The 22,893-nt window shown below is 40.3% G+C and overlaps 2 protein-coding genes across 3 annotated transcripts in view; one reads left to right on the top strand and one right to left on the bottom strand.

Annotated features, from left to right (window-relative positions):
- Window positions 1–267: 267 nt before the first annotated feature.
- Window positions 268–7,545, bottom strand: LOC131414749 (uncharacterized). Its single transcript, XM_058555864.1, has 2 exons — window positions 6,714–7,545; window positions 268–1,185 (listed from the first exon to the last, which is right to left on the bottom strand). The coding sequence occupies exon 1, from the start codon at window positions 7,534–7,536 to the stop codon at window positions 6,916–6,918; it is 621 nt and encodes a 206-aa protein (XP_058411847.1). The 5' UTR covers window positions 7,537–7,545; the 3' UTR covers window positions 268–1,185; window positions 6,714–6,915.
- The window catches only part of GSK3B (glycogen synthase kinase 3 beta), a 202,135-nt gene continuing 186,758 nt past the window's right edge, over window positions 7,517–22,893 (top strand). For both annotated transcript variants that reach the window (XM_058555863.1, XM_058555862.1), the window contains exon 1: window positions 7,517–8,122. In XM_058555863.1, the coding sequence (XP_058411846.1) occupies window positions 8,035–8,122 (88 nt within the window). In that variant the 5' untranslated portion in view covers window positions 7,517–8,034. The remainder of the gene's footprint in view (window positions 8,123–22,893) is intronic.

Raw genomic sequence — 22,893 nt, 5'->3', positions numbered from 1 at the left:
CCCATCTGGAAAACTACTATTTGTTTAAAAGTGGTCTACAAACTTTTTTGATCTTAAAACTCTATTAGTAAAAAAATTTTTAACATCCAGCTCCAATATACGCTGCATATTTATTTATAAAACACATGCTCTTGAACTAACATGATATGCATATATAAAACATACACAGGAATAAAAAAGGACAAGAGGTATAATAAGCAATATTTTAAAAATAATTTTTATTTTTATTAAGGCCCCAAACTCTTGTTCTCACCCCCCACCCCCACCCCAAAAATTGTTAACACTGTCCCAGATGCATAGTCTTTAAACATTTTGGTAATTGTGGAGGCTTCACACTGGCATTAGTTACATCTCAATCATATGGAAACTTAGGGTAAGCTTTGACTTTAACAATAGTGGATAGTAACTTCATTTTTCAAAAGTTCTTGAGAACTTCAAAATTTTCAGGCCTACTTCTTGTCAAATTTGGTGAGCTCAGTACTATTTTTGCCTAGTCATGTGACTGATGAAGAGTTCCTACCATGAGCAGAATGTCAGCTTCGCCATCTTCTGTTTGTTCACTCACTCTTGCACTGTTAGTAAGATCTGTCATCAATACTTTATTTGCAGGAATCATTTTCAATCTGTGAGAGTCAATTTAGTTAAAATTCAAATAATATGACTGGAAATCCACTTAATTAAGCACAAGGAAAGTGCCATATGTTGCTGAAAATTCAAAAAAGCAGGAGGGCCCCTTGTATTCACAACCCCTTCTAGGCTGTGGATTTGTCCCCTTCCTTTAGGATAGTGATATTGTCACATGTGTCACCTCTTCCTTTGACAGAGGAACTGAGGAGGGTGCCAGTGTCTACCAGTAAATAACCACTGGAGAAATAATATCTTACTTCTTAACATAAAAATAGGTTCTAATAGTTGTAGCACTCCAAAGGATCATCCTGTACAACCTCTGGGTACATACACTCAACTATGGAGACCACTGGTTTAAATACAACTTGGAAAATGATCTCTGGGACACTTCTCCTCCTCCGTGCTAGTCCTTGGCTGCCAGATGACATGGTGGTGTTGTCTGTTTACACGCCTCCACTCTACCAGAGCTCCTCTAGGAATGCAGCAAGACAGTGGTCATCTCTGAATGGCTTTTATTCATCTTCACACTCCTGTATTCGTAAGGCCTGGCACAGTGTCCTACAAAGAGATCAGGAGCTGAAGAAACGCTCACTAAATGGATCTGAGTGAAGTTTCTTTTGGATTGTTGCTTTGGAGAAATTTCCAGGGCTAGGGCACAAGAGTTTAGCTACAGGTTTGAACACCACTTTCTAGCTGAGTAAACTTGAGCAAGTTACTTCTCTTGTTCCTCAGTTTTCTTACCAGTAAAATAGAGAAAAATTGCGAGTACCATATAAGAGGTTATGTGCTGCAAACACCAAGCGCAGTGCCTGGGATGACGTAACTTTCATTATTGATCAAAGGGCACAATTTTCAAAATGGCTCTTGATACTACCGCCACATTAACCTCCTGCTTTTCTTTCTAGTACAGTCAAGAGGTCACTTCATTCTCCTTTCTTTGACATAAATTGACCCCTTTACATGGTATACTGAATGTCAATAATAGCCAATCTCTTTTTGGCATCAAAGCCTACCTAGGGAGGGGCAAATTTCTGCTGCTGCTTCAGAGCTTTAAAGATGCCCTATTTGTCTAATTCCCTCTTCTGCTCAGCCCTGAAATGCCTCTCTTGAATTCCTCTAAAAATGCCTGTCTAGGGCCGGCCCCGTGGCTTAGCGGTTGAGTGCGTGCGCTCCGCTGCCTGCGGCCCGGGTTCGGATCTCGGGTGCGCACCGACGCACCGCTTGTCCGGCCATGCTGAGGCCGCGTCCCACATGCAGGAACTAGAAGGATGTGCAGCTATGATATGCAACTATCTACTGGGGCTTTGGGGGGAAAAAAATAAATAAAATCTTAAAAACAAAAAAATAAAATAAATAAAAACGCGTGTCTAGATTCTGCTACTTACCTTTCCTGTTAGATTCCTTTCCTATGGAATATATAGCCAAGTTATTGACAAAAGGTGCCTCTGTAAGTTTCAGTTATGTTAATTCCTAATCAAATTGAGCAATTCCACACTGCTACTGCTTTTCTTTGGTTCTTCCAGTCTTTCCTTTTTGTTTTCTAAATGTTTTGTTTCTTATGCAAAGGTGGAAAATGAAGACAATACTGGTACGCATGAAGACAATAAAGATCACCCAAAACGCCATCAATATTTCCAGACACCTATGTGTGCGTGTGCAAGCACACACACACGTGTATAATTGCACATAAATGGGATAAACAATGTTCCTTTCTGAGGGAAAGCAGAGTGATCTAGTAGAAAGAGGCTGGATTCAAATAGGCTCAGGTGTAAATCCCATTCCATCTCTGCCATTTACTAATTGTGTAACCTTGAATAATATACGTATTGCTCATTTTATCCCCCCATCTATTAACAAAAGGGCTAATAATACCTATCTCTTGGGGTTTTGGCAAGGATTGAACAGGCACTCAAAAAATGTGAATTTATTTTCTCTTCCTCTTAATCTTCACTTTGACATCAGAGGGTTTTTCTAGGGTTTATTACTAAACAACACTTTTTCATTTCATGGTATCTGATTGCAAGTATCTGGAGCAAAGAGACCATATCTTATTAAATTTTGAAGACCAGCACCCAACCACATTTAGGTGTTTAATATATGTTGGCCAAGTAAGTGAGGTCCTAGGGAGAGTTTGCTCATGGACTTCTGTTTAGAATTGCTGACTCTGGGTTCATCTAAATAAAGTGCATCTCATATCCTATTTGCTATCTTCATTATTAAACCTGCCTATATTTTCTTCCAGTTTCAATTAGAAACGCAGCTAAGTGATTTTGAGCAAGTCACTTACTCTACTGTGTAGTTTCCTCATTTGTAAAAACAGAATAGTTTCATAATAGTACTTCCTAAACTTCATAAACATAGTACGTGCTAAGTGCAAAGTGCTATACAAATACTTGTTATTACTACAGAAGCTAGTTCATTGTGCATTTTAATTTATAACTGTTATCCTGTGGACACACCCACCAACCTTTTTTTTTTTCCCTACTACACTACTTACTTGTTCTGTACCACCCAGCTTTCCTATATTTATCTTTTTCTATCCTTTTGTTTACTGTTACTGTGGCTCAGAATCACTGATCTCTGCAAGGGACCATCTGATTAGCCCTGGAGGAAACCAAAGTGTTATAAACCAAACAAAGGCATATGTTCACAACTAGGCACACACAGTTCAAGACATGAGGCTCAGACTTGAAGATAAAGCAAGGCACACCAGGAGAGGTGGGGACTGCGGTTGAGAAAGAAGTACTGAGCAGAGGCAAGGAACATGGGATCTGAATCCTGACTCAGCTGCTTTAGCCCTGTGGACCTCAGGTCAGTCAGGGAACCTTTCTGGCCCTCAGTTTCCTCATCCGAAAATCGGAGGTGGTAACAGTACTTACGTCATAGTATTATTATGAATTTGAGATAGCATGTGCAAAGCACTTAAGAACAGTGTTGGGCACATTGTAAACACTCAGTAAATATTAACTATTAAAATTATTATAAACTGATGAGTGGCTGACACCGGGTGGGAAGGTAAAGTAAGAGTTTGAAAGTTCACACAAACAACCATTGAATGTTAATTTCAGTAGTTCCGTACTTTCTCATAAACTTCTCCCTCCTTAAGTCCTAATTTGAGACTGAAATACTTTTTTTTCTATCAAATTTCCCCATCTTGGTCAGATTTTATTTTTCCTGAGGAAGATTCGCCCCGAGCTAACACCTGTGCCAATCTTCCTCTATTTTGTACATGGGTGGCTGCCTCAGCATGGCTGCCAACCCGTAGTGTAGGTCTCTGGGTAACTGAGCCTGGGCACCAGAGCACAGCGCACTGAACTTAACCACTAGGCCACGGGGCTGGCCCCCAGACTTTTTTTTTTTTTTTTTCTTTAACAGCATCAGTTCAAAATATTTGAAGGCGGTAATGGTACAGTTACTAATCATAACCTTAAGGTAGACTATTTTTGTACTTTATTATATACAAAAGAATAGCCATGCTTCCAATTTGTATAACCTAAACATTTTTTTGTGTGTGAGGAAGATCAGCCCTAAACTAACATCTACTGCCAATCCTCCTCTTTTTTTTTCCCTTTTTCTCCCCAAAGCCCCAGTAGATAGTTGTATGTCATAGTTGCACATCCTTCTAGTTGCTGTATGTGGGATGCGGCCTCAGCATGGCCAGACAAGCAGGGCGCGACGTGCCCGGGTCCCAATGGGGGCCGCCAGTAGCGGAGTGCACACACTTAGCCACTGAGCCAGGGGCAAGCCCCTAACCAAAACATTTGTTATTCACTTTCCTGCTGGTATAATTGGGAGTAGGGATGGGGAGGAAAGAGGAAGGCAGGATTTAAAGCTTTGCCTCACAGCATTTTAGGAACTAGTGGCAAAGGTCTTTAACAATAGTTCACATGGAGAGGCAACATTTCATCTGACAAAGTTGCCATGCACTGAGTTTGCTTTTAACATTCTTTACCCTCCTCCATGACAGCCAGAAACCTCATGTTCCCTCTTTTTTTTTTGTGAGGAAGATGAGCCCTAAGCTAACATCCATGCTAATCCTCCTCTTTTTGCTGAGGAAGACCGGCTCTGAGCTAACATCTATTGCCAATCCTCCTCCTTTTTTTTTTTTTCCCCAAAGCCCCAGTAGATAGTTGTATGTCATAGTTGCACATCCTTCTAGTTGCTGCATGTGGGACGCGGCCTCAGCATGGCCGGACAAGCGGTGCGTTGGTGCGCGCCCGGGGTTCCGAACCCGGGCCGCCAGTAGCGGAGCGGGCACACTTAACCGCCAAGCCATGGGGCCAGCCCTCGTGTTCCCTCTTAATTGCAAAGAACAAGAGCCTCTACTGCTCTTGGGCTATAAAACCCATGCTCAGGCTTGAGATGACAAATTAATTGCATGTTGGCCACATTTACCCTGGATGTTTTCAGTTTGGCCTGCAAGGTTTTGAAATATTGGTTGCCAACACTTAAAAATCAAGAGATTTCACATAAAAATACAGGTTTAGAATTTCTCTGAGGGGGAAAAAACCAGAGACTATCTGAGAACACTGGACCCACATTCCTGAGGGCAGCAATCTGCCAGAGCTGAACAGCTGCTGCCTTCAGTTAGAGCACGGACACTCCAATTTGCCACATTCCTTATCCTTCCCCATTGTCTTATACCAGGCCCGGTTTACTTATTTGCTTTACTTTTCTGGCCCCTGTAGGCATTTGACTTTAAAAACCCTATCTACACCTTTCCTGTCTTCCATCAAAGCTTACTTAGTTCTATCCCAAATCCCTCATCAGTTTTTCAAAGCAATAGCTAGGTAATCTGATCAACTATGGATATTTTTACATGTACTTGCTGGAAATCGTTGTCTTAATAGAAAGGGATGACTCTGCAGATGGAAATTACAGGCACCACGGGCTTACAATCAGGATGGCAACTGTCCATTCTACCTTCTCTGCTTCCAGACGTAGCCATACCTCACTGTCCCCAAGCAAACCAAAGGCACTGGTTCTCTGTAGAATGAACACTGGCCTACGTGTGACAGCTACTTAAATGGTACTTTCATAGATCACCCTAGGTCCAAAGGACCAAGGGTTACTAAGGGCTGTTCTGATTCCGTTTCCTCGGAAGCTTCAGGATATCCGGCCTGACGGCATTTCCCCTCACCTGCTTTCGAGCCCGTTTTGCGCTGGGCAGTCACGCCCAAGGAGCGCGCGCGTCCAGCATGAGCTCATTTCTCAGGGGCGTTTCCAGAAGGCCGGCCTGGCCGCGCGCACAAGGCGCAGCTGGCCTCCCTGTCTCAACCGCCCCGCCGCGGGGCGCGGCCGCCCAGAGGCGCTGCCTTTCTGGAAGCTTTGTCCCCACTTGAGTGCCTGAGAACTCGCACCCGGGGAAGACGCGGTATCCTAGGCGGAGAGGAGCCCGGGCGCGCAGACCTAGCCGCGCCCGCCGAGACCTCCCGTGGGTGGGGAGAGCCCCTAACCCTCTGCTCGCTCGAGCGCTCCGAGCCAGCCCCGCCGACCGCAGCGGTTTCGGACCGGCTGTGTGGAGGGCCCGCGCTCCTCATCCGCGGTTTCCACGCCGGCTGGGAGCAGCCGCAGACCAGCCCCTCAGCCACCACCCCGGCCGAGCTGCGCCCCGCTTCTGGGCCCGCCGCCGGAAGCCAGAGGCCAATCACATGGCAGCTAGGTCTTGCGATTGGACGGCGGTGAGCGCCGATTGGCTACGCCACGAGCTTCGGCCTCCCTCCCTTTCCCTTTTGCCCCCACGCCAGCTCCGAAGGTTCAGGCCAATCAGAAGGCGCTTTATAGACGCCCTCCTTTCGCTTTTTTCTTCTCCCCACCTCGACGAGGGAGGAGACGTTCTGACTGGCCAGGCTGTCCTCGGAAGCCCCCTTCTCTTCACCAATCAGCGAGGGAGGAACACTCCCAGCGGAGTTTTCAGCCAATTACAAAGCGGCCGCGGCGCCCAGCGGTGCCGTTTCACCAGCAACGCAGGGTTTCACCGTCCTTTAACTCTTCAAGCTTTTTCCTGAGGGCCGGCGACTCTGATTGGCCACTGTTGCCATTGTCGAATTTCTCTTCTACCCAGCCACAGAACAAGGCGAACCCACCTTCTCGTTCGGCTATCTTCGGCACTTTCCGCTTTTTGGGCGTGGATTTCCAGCGACACTTTGTAATTGGTTCCTCAGGTCCATCGGCTTTTTCCGGGAGGAGCCGCAAAGAAACGACGTCCGTGATTGGCTCCGCTCGGTCTTCGGCTTCCCAGCCGAAGCGGGCGGTCGCGGGGCTCGGCCGGCAATTCCTAGACGCCTGTTACGCGGGCGGCGGGGCGCTGGGCGGTGTAAGGCTGGGTGGGGGAGGAAGGAGGCGGCGGACGAGTAGGAGGGGGGAGGGGGAGTGGGGAAGAGCTAGGCGGCTGCGCAGACGGCGCTCCTCACACAGAGCAGCCCCCGACCCGGGCGAATGCGGGCTTGTGCTGCCGCTGCTGCTGCCGCCGCCGCCGCCCGGGCCGAGTGACAAAGGAAGGAAGGAAGCGAGGAGGAGCCGGCCCCGCAGCCGCTGACAGGGCTCCGGGCTGGGGGCAAAGCGCGGACGCTTCCTGAGCGGGCACCGAGCAGAAGCGAGGGGCGGGAGGGCGGCCGCGCTGGTGCCGTGGACGGGGGAGGGGGCCCCGAGGGACGGAAGCGGTTGCCGGGTTCCCATGTCCCCGGCGTATGGGGAGCAGTCGAGGAGCCGCTGCCTGGGATCTGAAGGGAGCTGCCTCCGCCACCGCCGCCGCCATGGCCGCTGGATCCAGCCGCCGCCTGCAGCTGCTCCTGGCGCAATGAGGAGAGGAGCCGCCGCCACCGCCCGCCTCTGACTGCCTCGCGACTCCGCCGCCCTCCAGTCAGCCGGATCCCGCCGCTGCCGGAGCCGCAGCGCTTCCCGTCGCATCTCCGAGCCACCCCCTCCCTCTCCCTCCCTCCTTCCCATCCCCCCTTCTTTTCAAGCGTGAGACTCGTGATCCTTCCGCCGCTTCCCTTCTTCATTGACTCGGAAAAAAAATCCCGAGGAATATATAATATTCAAAGTACTTATTTTCAATCAAGTATTTGTCCCCGTTGCACGTGATTTTTTTTTTTTTTTTTTTAGGATTCCTCCTCCCCCCTTTCTCCCCTACAAGGAAAGGGAGGGGAAAGAATTGTATTTTTTTCCCAGCCCCAAATCATCTATATGTTCAATATCCATACTGATCTGTCTTGAAGGAGAAATACATCGCTCGTTTTTTTTTATAGCTGTACAAGAGGAGTGAAAAGCCAAGTGGACGAAGTCTTTTTCTTTTTCTTGTGGGAGAACTTAATGCTGCATTTATCATTAACCTAATACCCCAACATAAAACAAAAGGAAGCAAAGGAGGAAGGAAGGAAAAGGTGATTCGGGAAGAGAGTGATCATGTCAGGGCGGCCCAGAACCACCTCCTTTGCGGAGAGCTGCAAGCCAGTGCAGCAGCCTTCAGCTTTTGGCAGCATGAAAGTTAGCAGTGAGTATTGATTTTATTTTATACCCCTTCTTCACCTCACCTTTAAAATAAGAAACCTTGAAATACCAGGATCTTAAGATCCTAGATCTCCTGATATAACCATCAGAGGTAATGGAAAAGCGCAAAAACCTGTCTTCAGTCAAGGATGAGGCAGCTCCCTCTTTTCTCCTCCCATACCTCCCCCGGTCTCATTAACCTTGAGTGCAGAGAATATGATTTTTATTTGGATGATTCGATTTGAAACACTTCTTAGAATTTTCTTGCTGGTGGTAGTCAGCTTTATCAAGTGCTTGAGTATTTCCATGTTAAAATAGTGATGGGAGTGTTTACTTGCTTATCCTTTGGAATAAAGAGAAGGACAAGACTTGATTCATAAACCATTATGTGCATTTGCAGAGTCTGTGTCTCTTTGAATGAGGAATATTGTAGTTAGCTCAGATCTCTGGGCTTATCATAGTTTTGTACACTTAATAGAGAGCCTTAATGTCACAGGCTTCTAACATTTCTCTCTTGCTTGTGTGACTATACGCAGTGTTTGTTCTTTATCCAGAGATAAACTTGCTCAGTGACCAGCAGTGGCGTCTGGGGGCGAGCATCGATTCCTCCCTTAGAAGGGGCGGGTGGGAGCTGATAGATACCAGTAACAGGAGTATGTCTACATGCATTGTATTAAATTGGATAAGTGGTTTAATATGTTCTCTCTTAACTTTTCTGCTTTGACATTACCGATCTACTAGTATATAATTTATGTTTAATCAAAAGGTAACTTGGAACTGAGTCTGAGTTTTGATTGAGGTTTTTATTGTCATGTTGCCACATTCCAAGTTGAATGTTAATTGTCACTGACTCATCATTTAAGTTCAATTTTGGGGTGTCATTGCATTCAGTATTTGTTAAATGATCTAGACTAAAGGGGTCCCTTTTTAGGACTGTTTAAAATTCTCTGGCGTTGGTTTCCTGTCGTATTTAGATAAAACTATAGACTTAGTTATAAGAATATGGATTTTAGACCTTTCCGTCATAGATTTTGCAGAGCACTGTGGTCCTGAATATAATAGGGATATTTGGGCTGTGTTCAGGGTTGTTGCTAGACTGTACTCTTGTCCCAGATTTGTGCTGAAAAGTCTGTGTTCTTGAGGTGTTTGGTATACTAAGTATCCGATATTCTAATGTATCTCTCTCTATTTGTGGATATGTTTCTGTGATATTTAATGACAGCTTATTTAAATATACTTCCAGAATTTGACAAAAATATATTGTTTTCTTATTCCTTGAGAAAGGGGCATGATGAGGGCAAAGAATACTATTTTGTTGCCTAGGAGAAGAAGAGAACTGAAGAACTGAGATTAAAAAAATGTACATGCTGTTATATGAAATTGATTATAACCTTAGGCAACATAAAATGATCACTTTTAATTGAACTCAGGATTTCAATTCATGTTGGCTTTTGAAACTTGCGTGAAACAGGGTAATCTAAGGTAATAGCTGAATGGGAGATTATTTTTGAAAGTTAATTTTTTTTTTGGTGACTAGCTAGTACAGAATGCAGGGTATGTGAAGAGAAAAGCTGACCATGCGTCTTTCAGGGAAGGGTCAAGCTTTCTAAGCACTTCATGGGGTCATTTAAAAGGAATATTTTAAAATTCAGGCGTAATTTTCAGCTATGATGAAGCAAATCTTATAATAGCTACTTAAGAGCCTCTTGTGGCACTGGAGTGTTTGTATGTTTTTCTCCTTGGTAATATAGTTTAAAAACCACTTGAAATCAATTTTAGGTAATTAATTTGTTAGATCTGTTTCAGAGAGCCAAATAGAATAGCTTATAATGTTAAAATTTTGAGTTTTTTGTTTCCATGATTTTCTTTGAAAATGACTCCTTAATTCTCCGTAGTGTGGATGTTGACTGAGGATGGAGTAACTTTTGTAAAGTCTGTAGGTTAAAAGGTGTGATTTTCTATTAACATATAGGTCAACTTAACATTTAAAAAGTTGGAGTTCGACGCTAATTATGTGTTTTTGACAACCTTGACTTGAAGGCTTTTTTAGAAGAAAGGGGAATCGTTAGGCGTTTGTTAGAGTGCTAGTGTTCTAAGGGACCCTTATTCAAAAGAGAGACAAGTAAGAAATGATTGTCTTTGGCCTCAAAAGCTTATCATTTAGTTTTAGAAGCAGGTTATGGGACAAAATAGGAAAACAATAGCATGATGACTGAAAGATTATAAATACAAATAGAATGTTTTGTTCAGAGGGACAAAGAATAAAGGGATGAGGCAGATGGGTTGGAGAGGAAGTGTGTTTTAAGACAGGTGTTAAAGGAGGCGGTAACTTGAATTGATAGAGAAGCATAAAGGATTCTTGATGGAAGGAATGAACAGAGGCATGGAGATGGCGATTTTTGTATGACAGATAAATGATTTTTGTGTTTACCAAGCAAGCTGGTAAATCTGAATTAAAGGGACCTGAATAGGAAAGTAAGAAGAGATGAAATTTGAGAAATGCGTTCATGTTTGTGCTGATGAAGGGCAGAGGGGGCCTGTGAGTTTGGTTGAGATTGAAGAGAGATGGGAATTTACTGTAGGTTGCTGAGCAAGATATTTGAAGGTGATTTGGGTAGCTGAGTTGATGGATTAGAATGGAGACATTAGAGCCCTTTTAGGGAGGTAGTAGGGTATGTTGTGAATCATGAGCAAATATAAAGTAAAATGTGAAAATGGGATGAAAAGAACATATTTGAGAGACAGTGTGAATGAAGAACTGGCAGGACTTGGGTTTGGATTGAAAGGGAATATTTGGGAAGGAGTCAGGAGTTAAAAATAAATTCTGATGTTATTGGTCTGGAAGACTTGACTGCCGAGTTATATTGTTGATTGTAATGGGAAAGTTGAGAAAGTGCTGAGATGAGAGGGTAGATGAGTTCACTTTTTAAAAATTTAATATACAATAGGTTCCCTTGAAATTCAGCAGACAGCAGTTGGTTACTGGCAATGATATTTAACTTTTCATTCTATTAATTGCACAGTTTCTAATTTTTCTATACCTAAAAATATCAGATTTATTTTTGGGAATAGTAAACTAAGGGTTTTTATTTAAATGCTTTCCATTAAAGTCCTAACAAAGAAAATAATATTTTATGTAGATTCAAAAGCCTCACATTTGAAACCTAGTTATAATAGTTCCATGGTAATTTATATGAAAATATTTTTTGGACTAAACTGTGACTTAAAAATTTCACATATTTTATATAGTCTTTAATTTTGGTACTTAAAATTTGTTTTTCATAAATAATAATTATTTTTAGGTAAACTTTGCATTTAAAATAATGGTAATAATAATAATAATGCAGCGTTCACTTGGGTTGTGAAAGCTCTAGCAGAAATTAAAAGTTGTTTTTATAACAAGTTTTTGCCTTTTTTGTTAAACTAAACATTCATCTAAAGTTTAAGTCAGTATATGTGAAATATTTCTGTTTGCTTAATGTGGTGGGACCAACGTTTCTTTTTTGTTCATATCCAGATTCAAGTGTTCTTAAATAAGTGTTAATAGCTATGCAGTTCCTGCTGTGGAATCATGTGATATTTTACTCAAAGTAGAGAAAATAAGGGACTGTCTGTGGTGATTTTGGTTAAAATATTAGTAATCTTTTTGTTATACTGTTGGTGAAAATTTAGCTAATTGCCTAGGTTTAGTGCTTAAATATAAGATTTGGAAAGAGGACAATAAGTCAGTGAGTATCACTTATTTCCTCATGTGAAACGTTTTTAGGTAAAAATTTTTTTAGTGAAGAGAGATAATAGTAGTTGCATATTTTTGTGCAATATTTCGAATTTAGCCAATTTCTAGATATCCATGTTATGTGGAAGAGAACTCATGTGTGAGACTGAAAACCAGAACCTTCTTTTCTTTTTTACAACTTTTTTTTTTTTGGTGAGGAAGATCAGCCCTGAGCTAACATCCATGCTAATCCTCCTCTTTTTGCTGAGGAAGACCAGCCCTGAGCTAACATCTATTGCCACTCCTCCTGCTTTTTTCCCCCAAAGCCTCAGTAGATAGTTGTATGTCATAGTTGCACATCCTTCTAGTTGCTGTGTGTGGGACGCGGCCTCAGCATGGCGGGATAGTGGTGGGTGCGCGCCTGGGATCCGAACCCCAGGCTGCCAGTAGCGGAGCGCGCACACTTAACCGCTAAGCCACGGGGCCGGCCCCCAGAACCTTATTTTCGTTGTTTTCATTCCTTTCCCAACCAGACCTTTCCAGAGTTGTAAAAACACTAAGACCTTCATGGAAGAATTGCATGCTGTCTTGTTGCATGAGTCTGTAGAATGCTAATTGTGAAATGACCGTAAGGCACAGGCACTAGGAAAAAACTGCAAGGGAACCCAGAGGTTCACAAATCAATTTAGGTCTGGTTGGGAATTGGATTTAGAAAGTGAGGTGATGTCTTCTCATTTCACTGGCATAGTTCAACTGAAAATCAGTACTTGCACCCTGTGCTCTCTGCCTCTTGTTTTGGACTTGAGTTGCATGTGTGAGATGCTGTTTTGGAGAAACAGCGAGGCTGAGAAGCCAGAGTTTTTTAGGTGTCAGCAGCAGATTCTGAGAATGGGGGAGCTCTATTTTTGTGTGCTCTTTAGGTATAGAGAAGGCTGTGAAATATGCATGTGCTGACCCTGGTGCCACAATTCCATACTTTTTAATAAGACTCATGGGATTGTGAGACAGGGATGAGGATGGGCAGGCTGTGAGACTGTGGTGTCTCTTGTGATGCTCCACCCTACAATGGAGAATGGAGGGGCAGAGCACGTGGGTGTGATGGGAGTATATGCTGATACTAACAGGACCAACCTGATTTCCCAGATATTGTTCTTCTAAGAGCGTAATCACCATGAGTAAATGAATTTGTTGGAATGTTTAGCATCATTTTCTAGCATTTTTGGGGGTGTGTCTGGAAAGGGAATCTTGCATGGTTTCAAGGATAGAAGTATTTTCCTGGTTCATTGGTTTTAAAATAGAGGTCGCAATCTTTGCTCCTATCTTGGGTTGTACAAAGCTTCCTTTGTTATATAAATTGTCTTTAGTATTGGTTGAATGTGATGTAAAAATGTGTATTTATATACTTATATATAAAGACCTGTGTGAATAGAACAGCAAGGAAACACTGATAGTAGAGTTAAAGGAGAATGATTTGTTTTCCCAAACGTTTCCTACCATTAGATTGATAAAATAAAGGCATATTTATTCTATTCTATTTATTATTGAGTTTTTTTTCTAGTTTTTTTCTAGTTTTTTTTTGAAATTTTATTTATTTATTTTTTTCCCCTAAAGCCCCAGTAGATAGTTATACATCATAGTTGCACATCTTTCTAGTTCCTGTATGTGGGACGCGGCCTCAGCATGGCCGGAGAAACAGTGCGTCGGTGCGCGCCTGGGATCCGAATCCGGGCCACCAGCAGTGGAGCGCGCGCACTTAACCACTAAGCCACAGGGCTGGCCCTTTCTAGTTTTTAAAAAATGATTTAATACTCAGCACATAATGGACATTCAGTTGTTTCAATATATACTTGTGTCTGTAATGTACTTGGTCTGGTACAAGATGTAAAGATACAACTTTGTAGATATGGATTCTTAGTTTATAATCTCCCTTCCCACTTTTGCTTATGTTTTGGGGAGAAAAGGTCTCCTTTCAAAGCGTATGCAAGTTAAAATTTTGTAAATGGTTGAATCTTATATCTTTGTATTGAATAGTTTTCTTAGAAGCATTTTGATTTGATGAGATTGAGGCAGTGATGTATTGGTGTTTTTTGAAAATCTCCTTTTGTCTCCAGGGTACCGCGGCCAACAATGGCACAAATACGAACTTTTAACATGTTCCCTTATTAACATAGTGTGGAGTTATTTGTTTTTTGATTGTCCTTTCAAATCAATCTAATAATAGAAGGTAAACATTTCTGACAAAGGAGGAAGTATTTTTCTAGAAACTTGTGTTTTAGAAGGTGGTATAATTTTAAATGAGCTTACAGGGCTAGGATTGAATAAGCATGCCCTAAAGCCAGAGAGGTGGTAGGTGGGCAGGCATTTTTTAAAGAGTATTAGTAACATTGGTACAAAGTGGTAACTTTAGGACTCCATTTTTTCATTAGTATTAATTGTATCATGTCAAAATCCTTGGTTCAGGAAGCTACAAATAAATAGGTTGCTTTAATAGAAAGTGGCCCTGAAAAATGTGATTGACATGTAATATGCCTATTGAATGTTTACTGTGTACTGAGCACTCTGCCAGATTCTTTACATGCAATATCTCATTTTAATCATTACAGTAACTACAAAGTAGCTAATACTGTTATCCCTACTTTATAGATGCGGTAAATGAGATTTAGAGAGGCGAAGCAACTTGTCCAAGATTACCCGGCTGGAAAGTTGCTCTGCTAGAATTTAAACTCAGACGTTGTGATTCTAGAGCGCTTGCTCTTTGTTATATAAAAAATAGATTGCTGTTACCCTAACACCTGGATTCCAGACATAAGCTCAAGTGCCTTTTGTTTTTAGGATGGTCTGTCTTTGATAATTTCGCAGAGACTGTGTAAGACTTTCATGATTAGTACTGCTTTTGAAATTAGTTTCAGGAATGCCTGTTAGCAAATACAGTACTTAAGTACTTACAGTTATATTGGAAAAAAATCCTCAATACTTTTAAGATTTCAGGGAAGACTTCTTAAGACGAACATTGAAAATGAAAATATTAGGGTTTATGCCAGCACAAAAAGAAAAATAAGTAGTATGTGATATCTTTTTGTTTAATGTTCAGTCAGCACTGGTTTTTATTAAAAGTACTGATTGTTCATAAGTAAATCTGGTGTACTTATATTTCCAGGTAATATTAGAATGTGATTCTCCAAATTAGCCATTATTAAGGATTATTAGTTCTTACCATCTCTTCATATAGGTTGTGAAGTGTTCTAAGTGTTCTACTCCTCCTTTTAATATTTGACAGCAAACTTCTGGGTTTTTTTTCCCCCTGATTATATATGTATAACCAATTAGTCAAGTATCTATTGGACATTTGTTATGTCTGGAACTGTGAGCCTTCGGGTTTTTTTTTTTTTTTTAAAGAATAACAGCTATGCATCAATGTGGAATTGGGTTATCTAGAACATCACCTTTTTGGAATTGGTTGGTATTTGACAATCAGTAAGTAAACCAAAAAGGCTCCTGAGCAGCTGAAATCCCCAGGCAAATGGTGCATACACTTTGCTCATAGATTGATTTTTAGGCTTTTATTTAGAGTTCTTTATTGTTATTTAACACATAGTTGTAATTCATTCAGTTGTCTGGTTTTTTAAAATTGCAAATTAGGAGGGAATGAATGGATACTGATATTAAGCATGACATCTACTAAAAAGAATAGATAGACAATTCAGGAAAGCAAGCATATTGGAATTACTTGGTGCAGCCTCACACCGCTCCAGGGGAAATCACTCTGATAATTGTTCAAAATGTTGACCTAAAGAAGCTTAAATTATACTAACTTCACTCTCTTTTAAAAGGGCAGGAGGCAGGAAAGTCTCTTCTAGGTAGCTGGGGTTCCGTAATAACTTCTCAGTATGTCAGACATTCTCTAATTTGTTGATCACTGAAGTGATGAGGAAGAGAACTGGGTCATCTCTGTCTGGTTGACCAAACTCTAGTTAGATTTCAGTGATAAGGATAAAGGTACTAAAGTCTTTAGTATGGTAGCTCAGAGTGTTGTTTCCAACTCTTTGTTCCATTGTCTGTCTACATTTATTACTCAGCAACAGCATTCTAGCTGATTTAACGTTTGTAGTATTATTTTTCTCTTCTGTGGTATTTATGGAGTTGCTGTTTGGATTTTGACCTGCCCCTATCTTCTATTTGTGGAATGCTTAGAAGGCACTGCATGGAATCGTTTAAGTTTTCTTATGAATTATGATTAGCTATTAGAGAGTAGCTTGACCAAATACGCTTATGACCTAGGTAATGAGAATTGAAAAGGTGGGTATCTTAATTGTTGATCTGAAGAAAAAGCACCATCATGGCAAAGTACTTTTTTCTCTTTGGAGGTCAGTAGAGTAAATTGAGAAATAAAAAGTTACAGAATTCAGGAAACATGAACTCCAACGCAAGAGAGCAGTGAAAGATGACAGTAGGACAGCTGATCCAGATTGGGGCAGGAGACATGGGTGGAGAGAGGTTCTCAAGGACAAAAAAAAAAGAAAAAATAGGAACTTATAGATTATCTGATGCATTTGAGCATATGTAAATAGTATTGTGAGATGTTTTTAAAAATTTATGGAGCGTTTACAAAGAATTAGCAATAGGTATACAGGAAACAAAGTCATTAAAAAACCGAGGCAATTTCTTACTCTGAAAAAAAAGCAAAAAGTTGTATAAGAAGGAATAAGGTCTAAGAAATTCTTAGAGGCTTTAATGGCTAATATAGCTAAAAAGATTGGTGTTACAGATTTCTTTCCAAGGAAGGCTAACCTGTCTTGTAAAAATGTGACTCCGTCTACTTCCTCTTTTTCTGTAATATCAATTAATTCTTTTTAATTGATTAGCCACTTTCTTCATGACTTGTGTTGAGGTTGTTGAGCTGAGTCAAATTGCTACTCCTAGACTTTTGAGTTTATAGAGGCAGCACCTGAAAAATTGAAGGTGCTGGAGTTATGCCTGGCATCAGACTGACAGTATTGGGGGTGCATTTGCTGTCCTATTGGAATTTCAGAGCTTTCACACTCTACATATTATTTAAACTCTGAAGGGATGGGGGAAACTTTGAATTGGTAGGGTTTCAATAATGGTATACAATTATATGTGTGTATATATATATATATGTATGTCCTATTTACATAATATGTAGTAATAACCACAATAATATTAATTGGATGCTGTATGCTAGACAGTTACATGGTTATCTTATTTATTTTGCTTTAAAAAATGGAATTTACTCTTATGATTCAAAATTTAAAAGGTATTCAGTGGGCCGGCCCCGTGGCTTGGTGGTTAAGTGTGCGCGCTCCGATGCTGGTGGCCCGGGTTCGGATCCCGGGCGCGCACCGAGGCACCACTTCTCCGTCCATCCTGAGGCCGAGTCCCACATACAGCAACTAGAAGGATGTGCAGCTATGACATACAACTATCTACTGGGGCTTTGGGGGGAAAAAATAAATAAATAAAATCTAAAAAAAAAAAAATGTGTTCAGTGACATCTTCCTCCTACTCCTACACTGGAACTACCAATTCCCTTTCCTGGAGGCAGCCAGCACTTGAATTTCTTGTATATCCTTCATAAACATTCTGAGTTGTTGTAGGTTGCTTTAGTACGGAATTATATTTTGTGTATACACACCTAAATTAACACTGGCTTTAGCATAAGAGTGTTAGAATTAAAACAAAATTTAAATCAATTACTGTAGAAAATTGTTATTGTTTTTCATCTTAGTAGATTACTAAATCCTTATTTTTGAGAATATGAATTAGATGGGGAGTAAGAGCAAAGATGAGAGAGAGGAAATAAGAGGTAAATGGTGGCTAATAGTCATAACCAGTGAACACTTAGTAGCACATTTAAAATATTTACCACTGTGTATTTGAGAAATGATCTGGAGTGTAAAGTAGATGTCATCTGTGTTCTTACTGGAAATAGTTGATTATTTCATGGTAGAGAGAAATACAAAGGATAATTATTTTTTTCCTTTAACTTTTCGTTTTTCTAACATCTTAGATGAGAAAACCTGTTCTCTTGAGAGATCAGAGGCGCAGAGTGCGTCAATGTCAATGAAGCCTGTGCCTTTTACCTCTTTAAGAGCGCACGGTTTCATTCTGCTCCTAAACCAAGAACTCCTTAGTCTTTTTGTTAATATTTTTTATTTTTATAAAGTACTATATTCATATGATTTAAAGAAATCAAATAATGCAGAAAGTCTTACTATGGAAGCCAGTCATCTGTCCCCTGTTTCTATTTCTCAGCGGCAGCCTTAACTATGACAGCTGTTTCCTTTAGTAGTTTTTGTCATGTTTTTAATTAGTATACTTTTTGTCTATTTCTTAAAGTTATATTTAAATATTATGTATTGTCTTCTCATTATGGTAGATAGTATTTATTGTCATCTCCATCTCCCTTTTGCTGTCATGCTAATATAATTATTTTTAGTTAAATCATTTTTTAAAAATTATTATTCAAATGATCAATATTCAGTATCTAGACACTAAAACTATTCTTAGCAGAAGCAAGTAGTGTACAATGATCACATTTCCCTTTAAAAACAGCTTTATTGAGATATAATTTACATGCTATAAAATTCATTCGTTTAAATTGTATAGTTCAGTGGTTTTTAGTATACTCACAGAGTCCTGCAACCATCACCACAGTTTAATTTTAGAAGATTTTTATCGCCTCAGAAGGAAACCCTGTACTGATTAGTAGTCTTTCCCCATAGTCCCCTTCCTCCCTGCTCTAGGCAACTGCTAATCTACTCTGTCTCTATTGTTTTTGCCTATTCTTGACATTTCATATAAATGGAATCGTACAATACGTGGGCTTTTGTGACTGGCTTCTTTTACTTCACGTAATGTCTTCTAGGTTCGTCCATGTTGTAGCATTTTTTAATACTTCATTCCTTTGTATTGCTGAATAATATTCCATTGTATGGAAATGCCACTATTTGTTTATCCATTCATCAGTTAATGGAATTTGAGTTGTTATCTACTTTTTGGCTAGTATGAACAATGCTACTATGTACATTTGTGAACAAGTTTTTGTGTGGACATATATTTTCAGATCTTTTGGATATATACCTAGAAGTGAAATTGCTAGGTTAATTCACTGGTAACTGTTTAATATTTCAAGAAACTGTCAAACTGTTTCCAAAGTGGCAATCGTATTTCCTTTGCTTTTAATTTTTTTTACACTTACTGTTGCCATTTTCTTTTTTTTGCACAGTTTGCAGTTATCATAGTCTTGATTTTTTTCCCTCAAATTTTATCAGGCATTCTCTAGATTCTGCCCCACCTTCCATTCTTTTCTTGGAGTGTCCTTTTTCCTAGCATCCTCATCCTACCACTGGCATCTGGCCTGGTTGCTTTTAGGCACCGCCGTACAGCTGTCATCCTCTGACTGCTTTCATTGCTCTTCAGGGTCCACTCTCCTGTTTCCTGGATCCCATGTCTTTGTATCACTGAGTAGTTCTTTTTTTTTTTTTTTTTGTGAGGAAGATCAGCCCTGAGCTAACATCCATGCCAATCCTTTTTTTTTTTTTTTTGCTGAGGAAGACTGGTCCTGTGCTAACATCGGTGCCTATCTTCCTCCGCCTTATATGGGATGCCGCCACAGCATGGCCTGACAAGTGGTGCATTGGCGCACGCCCGGGATCCAAACCCAAGCCGCCAGCATAGGAGCTCGCGCACTTAACCGCTATGCCATGAGGCTGGCCCCCTGAGTAGTTCTTATCTAACATAATCTAATGACATCAACCAGCAGTGCCCAAAGTATTAACTGCTTGGTAAATGTATCTGGATAAGTTGTTAGGTGGTTGTTTTTTCCACATTTGCTCCAAAAAGGGTAGTTAAGAGGCTGATACACTTTTTTGGTTAGGTGTCTCACCTTTTCACTATCTAGACACTGGGGCATAGGTGTTCTTTGTATCATTATGATCAAGTGATTACCATGCTAACATGAAGCAAGTGCAGAAATCTGAACAATATTAATATTAAGCAGTTGTTTAAACCAGAGCTATTCAATAGAAATATAATGCAAGCCACAAATGTGAGTCACATATGTATTTTAAAATTATGTAGGAGCCACATTAAACAGTGTAAAAAGATTCAGGTGAACTTAATTTTAATAATACATTTTATTTAATCTACTATATCCAAAATATTATTGTTTCAACATGTAATCAATATAAAATTTACTAATGAGATATTTTACATTCTCTCCTTTGGTACTATATCTTCACAACCTAGTGGATATTTTACACTTACAGCACATCCTAATTTCGAGTAGCCACATTTTAAGTGCTCAGTAGCCACATGTTGCTAGTGGTTATCATATTGGACAGTACAGGTTTAGAATTTTGTCCAGGAATTATGTCATTGTGTAATGTTGTTGTCAATCTCTCTCATCATGTAGTCTGTTTATTCTCAAGGCACAGGTAAGGTGTATGTGGTTTAAAAACACTTCATTAATTTCTCATTGCTTTGTTTTGTTTTTAGTCATGTCTTTGGTTTATTTTGAAATTTTATACCACATTAAAGGAGGTTGAGAGATTTATGTTCTTCAGAAAGGTGCTTGCTCTAGGAGGTAATGATTTTTTCCCTGTATTTTAGCCCAACTGTTAAAATGTGTTTTGAAATTCTCATTGGTATGCTTCTGAGATGTTGTTGCCATGATTGTCCTGATCCCGATGAAATTTTATTAGTCTAAATATTCTTTGTCATACATTCTTTCCCCTTGCTGTTTCAAAGACCCACCCAGCTTTCAGAGTCTCAAATGCCACTTCAGCCACTTAGTCTTCCATGCCTTATTTCAAAGCATGAAATTCACTTGCATGTAACTCCTGCAGCACTGTCTGTCACCTTCTTATATTCTGCCTTGCCTTCTAGTTAACTTGTTTTTTCTCTCCCTAGGGGATTTTCAGTTCCAGTACGGCAAAAACAGTGTTTTACTTACCTTTGTATTTCCAGCAGTGTGGAGCACAGTACTTTCTGTATTGGATCACTTAATACATATTTGAGTTGAAAGCAATTTGACACGGTAGTTACATGTATACTATACATGGTAGTTACATGGTATAGGTTCCAGGTCACTGATGTTTCTAGGAACGGTTAAGTTTTGATATAAGAAATTAATTTATAAAGTTAAACCTGGGTTTTTATTTAAGCATGAAGGAGCAATAGTAAGGAAAGGAAAGAGACATAGAAATACAGGCACTTAGGTTATACTGTGTGCTTAGCACTGAGTGGTGTGAACTCTTGGGATGGATAGCTGAATGAATGAAAGGACTTGGGTGCTAGTTGCACTGGTTGGTAAGCACAGTACCTTTGAAGTAATTGAGCCTGTCCAGCTACTACAATACTCCCAAGCCTTCCAGGGTTTTATTTTGAGTGAGTGAGGATAGAAGAGAGAGCTAGAACAATGAAACCTGATGAATCAATTTCTTTGTTTTCCCCAAGTAGCTTATTCTGCAAGAGATAAAGTAAACAGACGACATTTACATATGAACAGGCGCTTTCATCATGGATGTACTTAAAGGTGTAATTGTATTGTGGGGATTTATGAAAACTTTAATTTTTACAGGACCTCTTTTTGTGTCTCTAAGATAATATTTGTTTGATATACTAGTGCATATTAGTATATCAATTCAAGAGCTTTCCCAGAGAAAGTGAGAAATATTAGTTAACGGTATGGAGTCTCTTGCTAAATAATCCAACCTCTTAAATAGCTGTAAAATTTGGCTGTTCGTATTTGGTTTTTGAGAAATCATGTTGTCAGGATAATAATTTGATTTCTACTGACCAACATGATATCTGCCTCTGTGACTAATTGTGTACATTGTGAGATGTTTGGCTGGTCTAGAGCTTGATTCTTAGACATTGAAGATATTTATTTATTTTCTCTGTGAGTAGCAAATGCTTGCTATGCCCTTCTTGTAATCCAAGAGGAGTTGCTAAGGGACAAAGTATAGTTCTATTTAAATTCAGTTGAACATCCGGGTTAACCTTTATTGAGAGACTTTTGAGACCTTAATATTATATGTATTTACCTCCTGTCAGTTTCTGGAAAATTAAAGAATAGCTGTGCACTTTCAAAAGATAGAGGAAATCTTCTAGTATTGTATTTCTGCGGTAGTGGAGAATGAGTACTTAGTAAGAAACACAGAGTGTGTGTCATGATTTCTAAAATAGGATCAGGTGGGCCATTTCCTGGCGTCCTTAGAAAAGAAAGATCCCCAGAGGCAGAAGATTCTCTGACTCCACTGCCTTGTACATGGCATCAATATAAATTGTACAGCTTGTCAGCTATCAGTATTAATTTAGGAGTAAGATGTTTAAAAATGCAGCTTTACTTTATGTCCCAATTGAAAAAAACCAAAAAACATCTTTTTGTTTCTCACATACACCTGAGAAAGTCTGTGTACTTTTTAAAATTTAGGAAGAGGAAAGAAATGCTGCTGTGGACCATAGAAGTGAGGGTCATGGAAGAAGTTAATTAGAAAAAAGCGTGTGATTATGATGAGTATTGAGTTTGCCTGCATGCTGTTGATGGTAGTCCAGGTCTTAGAACTAGAGTAGTTCAGATTCAGCTACCGTTTGAGTGTTTGCTGTGTGCCAAGCACTATCATTTCATTTAACTTTTGTAATGCTTTGAGACAATATTATTTCCATTTAATGGATGAAGAAGCTAAGTTAAAAGTATTTTAATTGATTTATTCAGGTTTTTTTTTTTTTTTGGTGAGGAAGATTGGCCCTGAGCTAACTTCCCATGACAATCCTCCTTTTTTTTTTTTTTTTTTTTTTGCTGGGGAAGATTGTCCCTGGGCTAACATCCGTGCCCATCTTCCTTTACTTTATGTGGGACGCTGCCACACATGGATTGACAGCGGGGTGTTGGCGCACGCCCAAGATCCGAACCTGTGAACCCCGGGCCGCTGAAGCTGAGCGTGCGCACTTAACCACTGTGCCACCGGGCTGGCCCCGATTTATTCAGGATCTTAACGGCTAGTAGGGAATACGTCCAGTATGTTGAACTGAGGCGC

This window comes from Diceros bicornis, chromosome 15 (genome assembly GCF_020826845.1).
Source record: "Diceros bicornis minor isolate mBicDic1 chromosome 15, mDicBic1.mat.cur, whole genome shotgun sequence".
NCBI lineage: Eukaryota > Metazoa > Chordata > Mammalia > Perissodactyla > Rhinocerotidae > Diceros > Diceros bicornis.
This window is presented reverse-complemented; position numbering and strand designations above follow the sequence as displayed.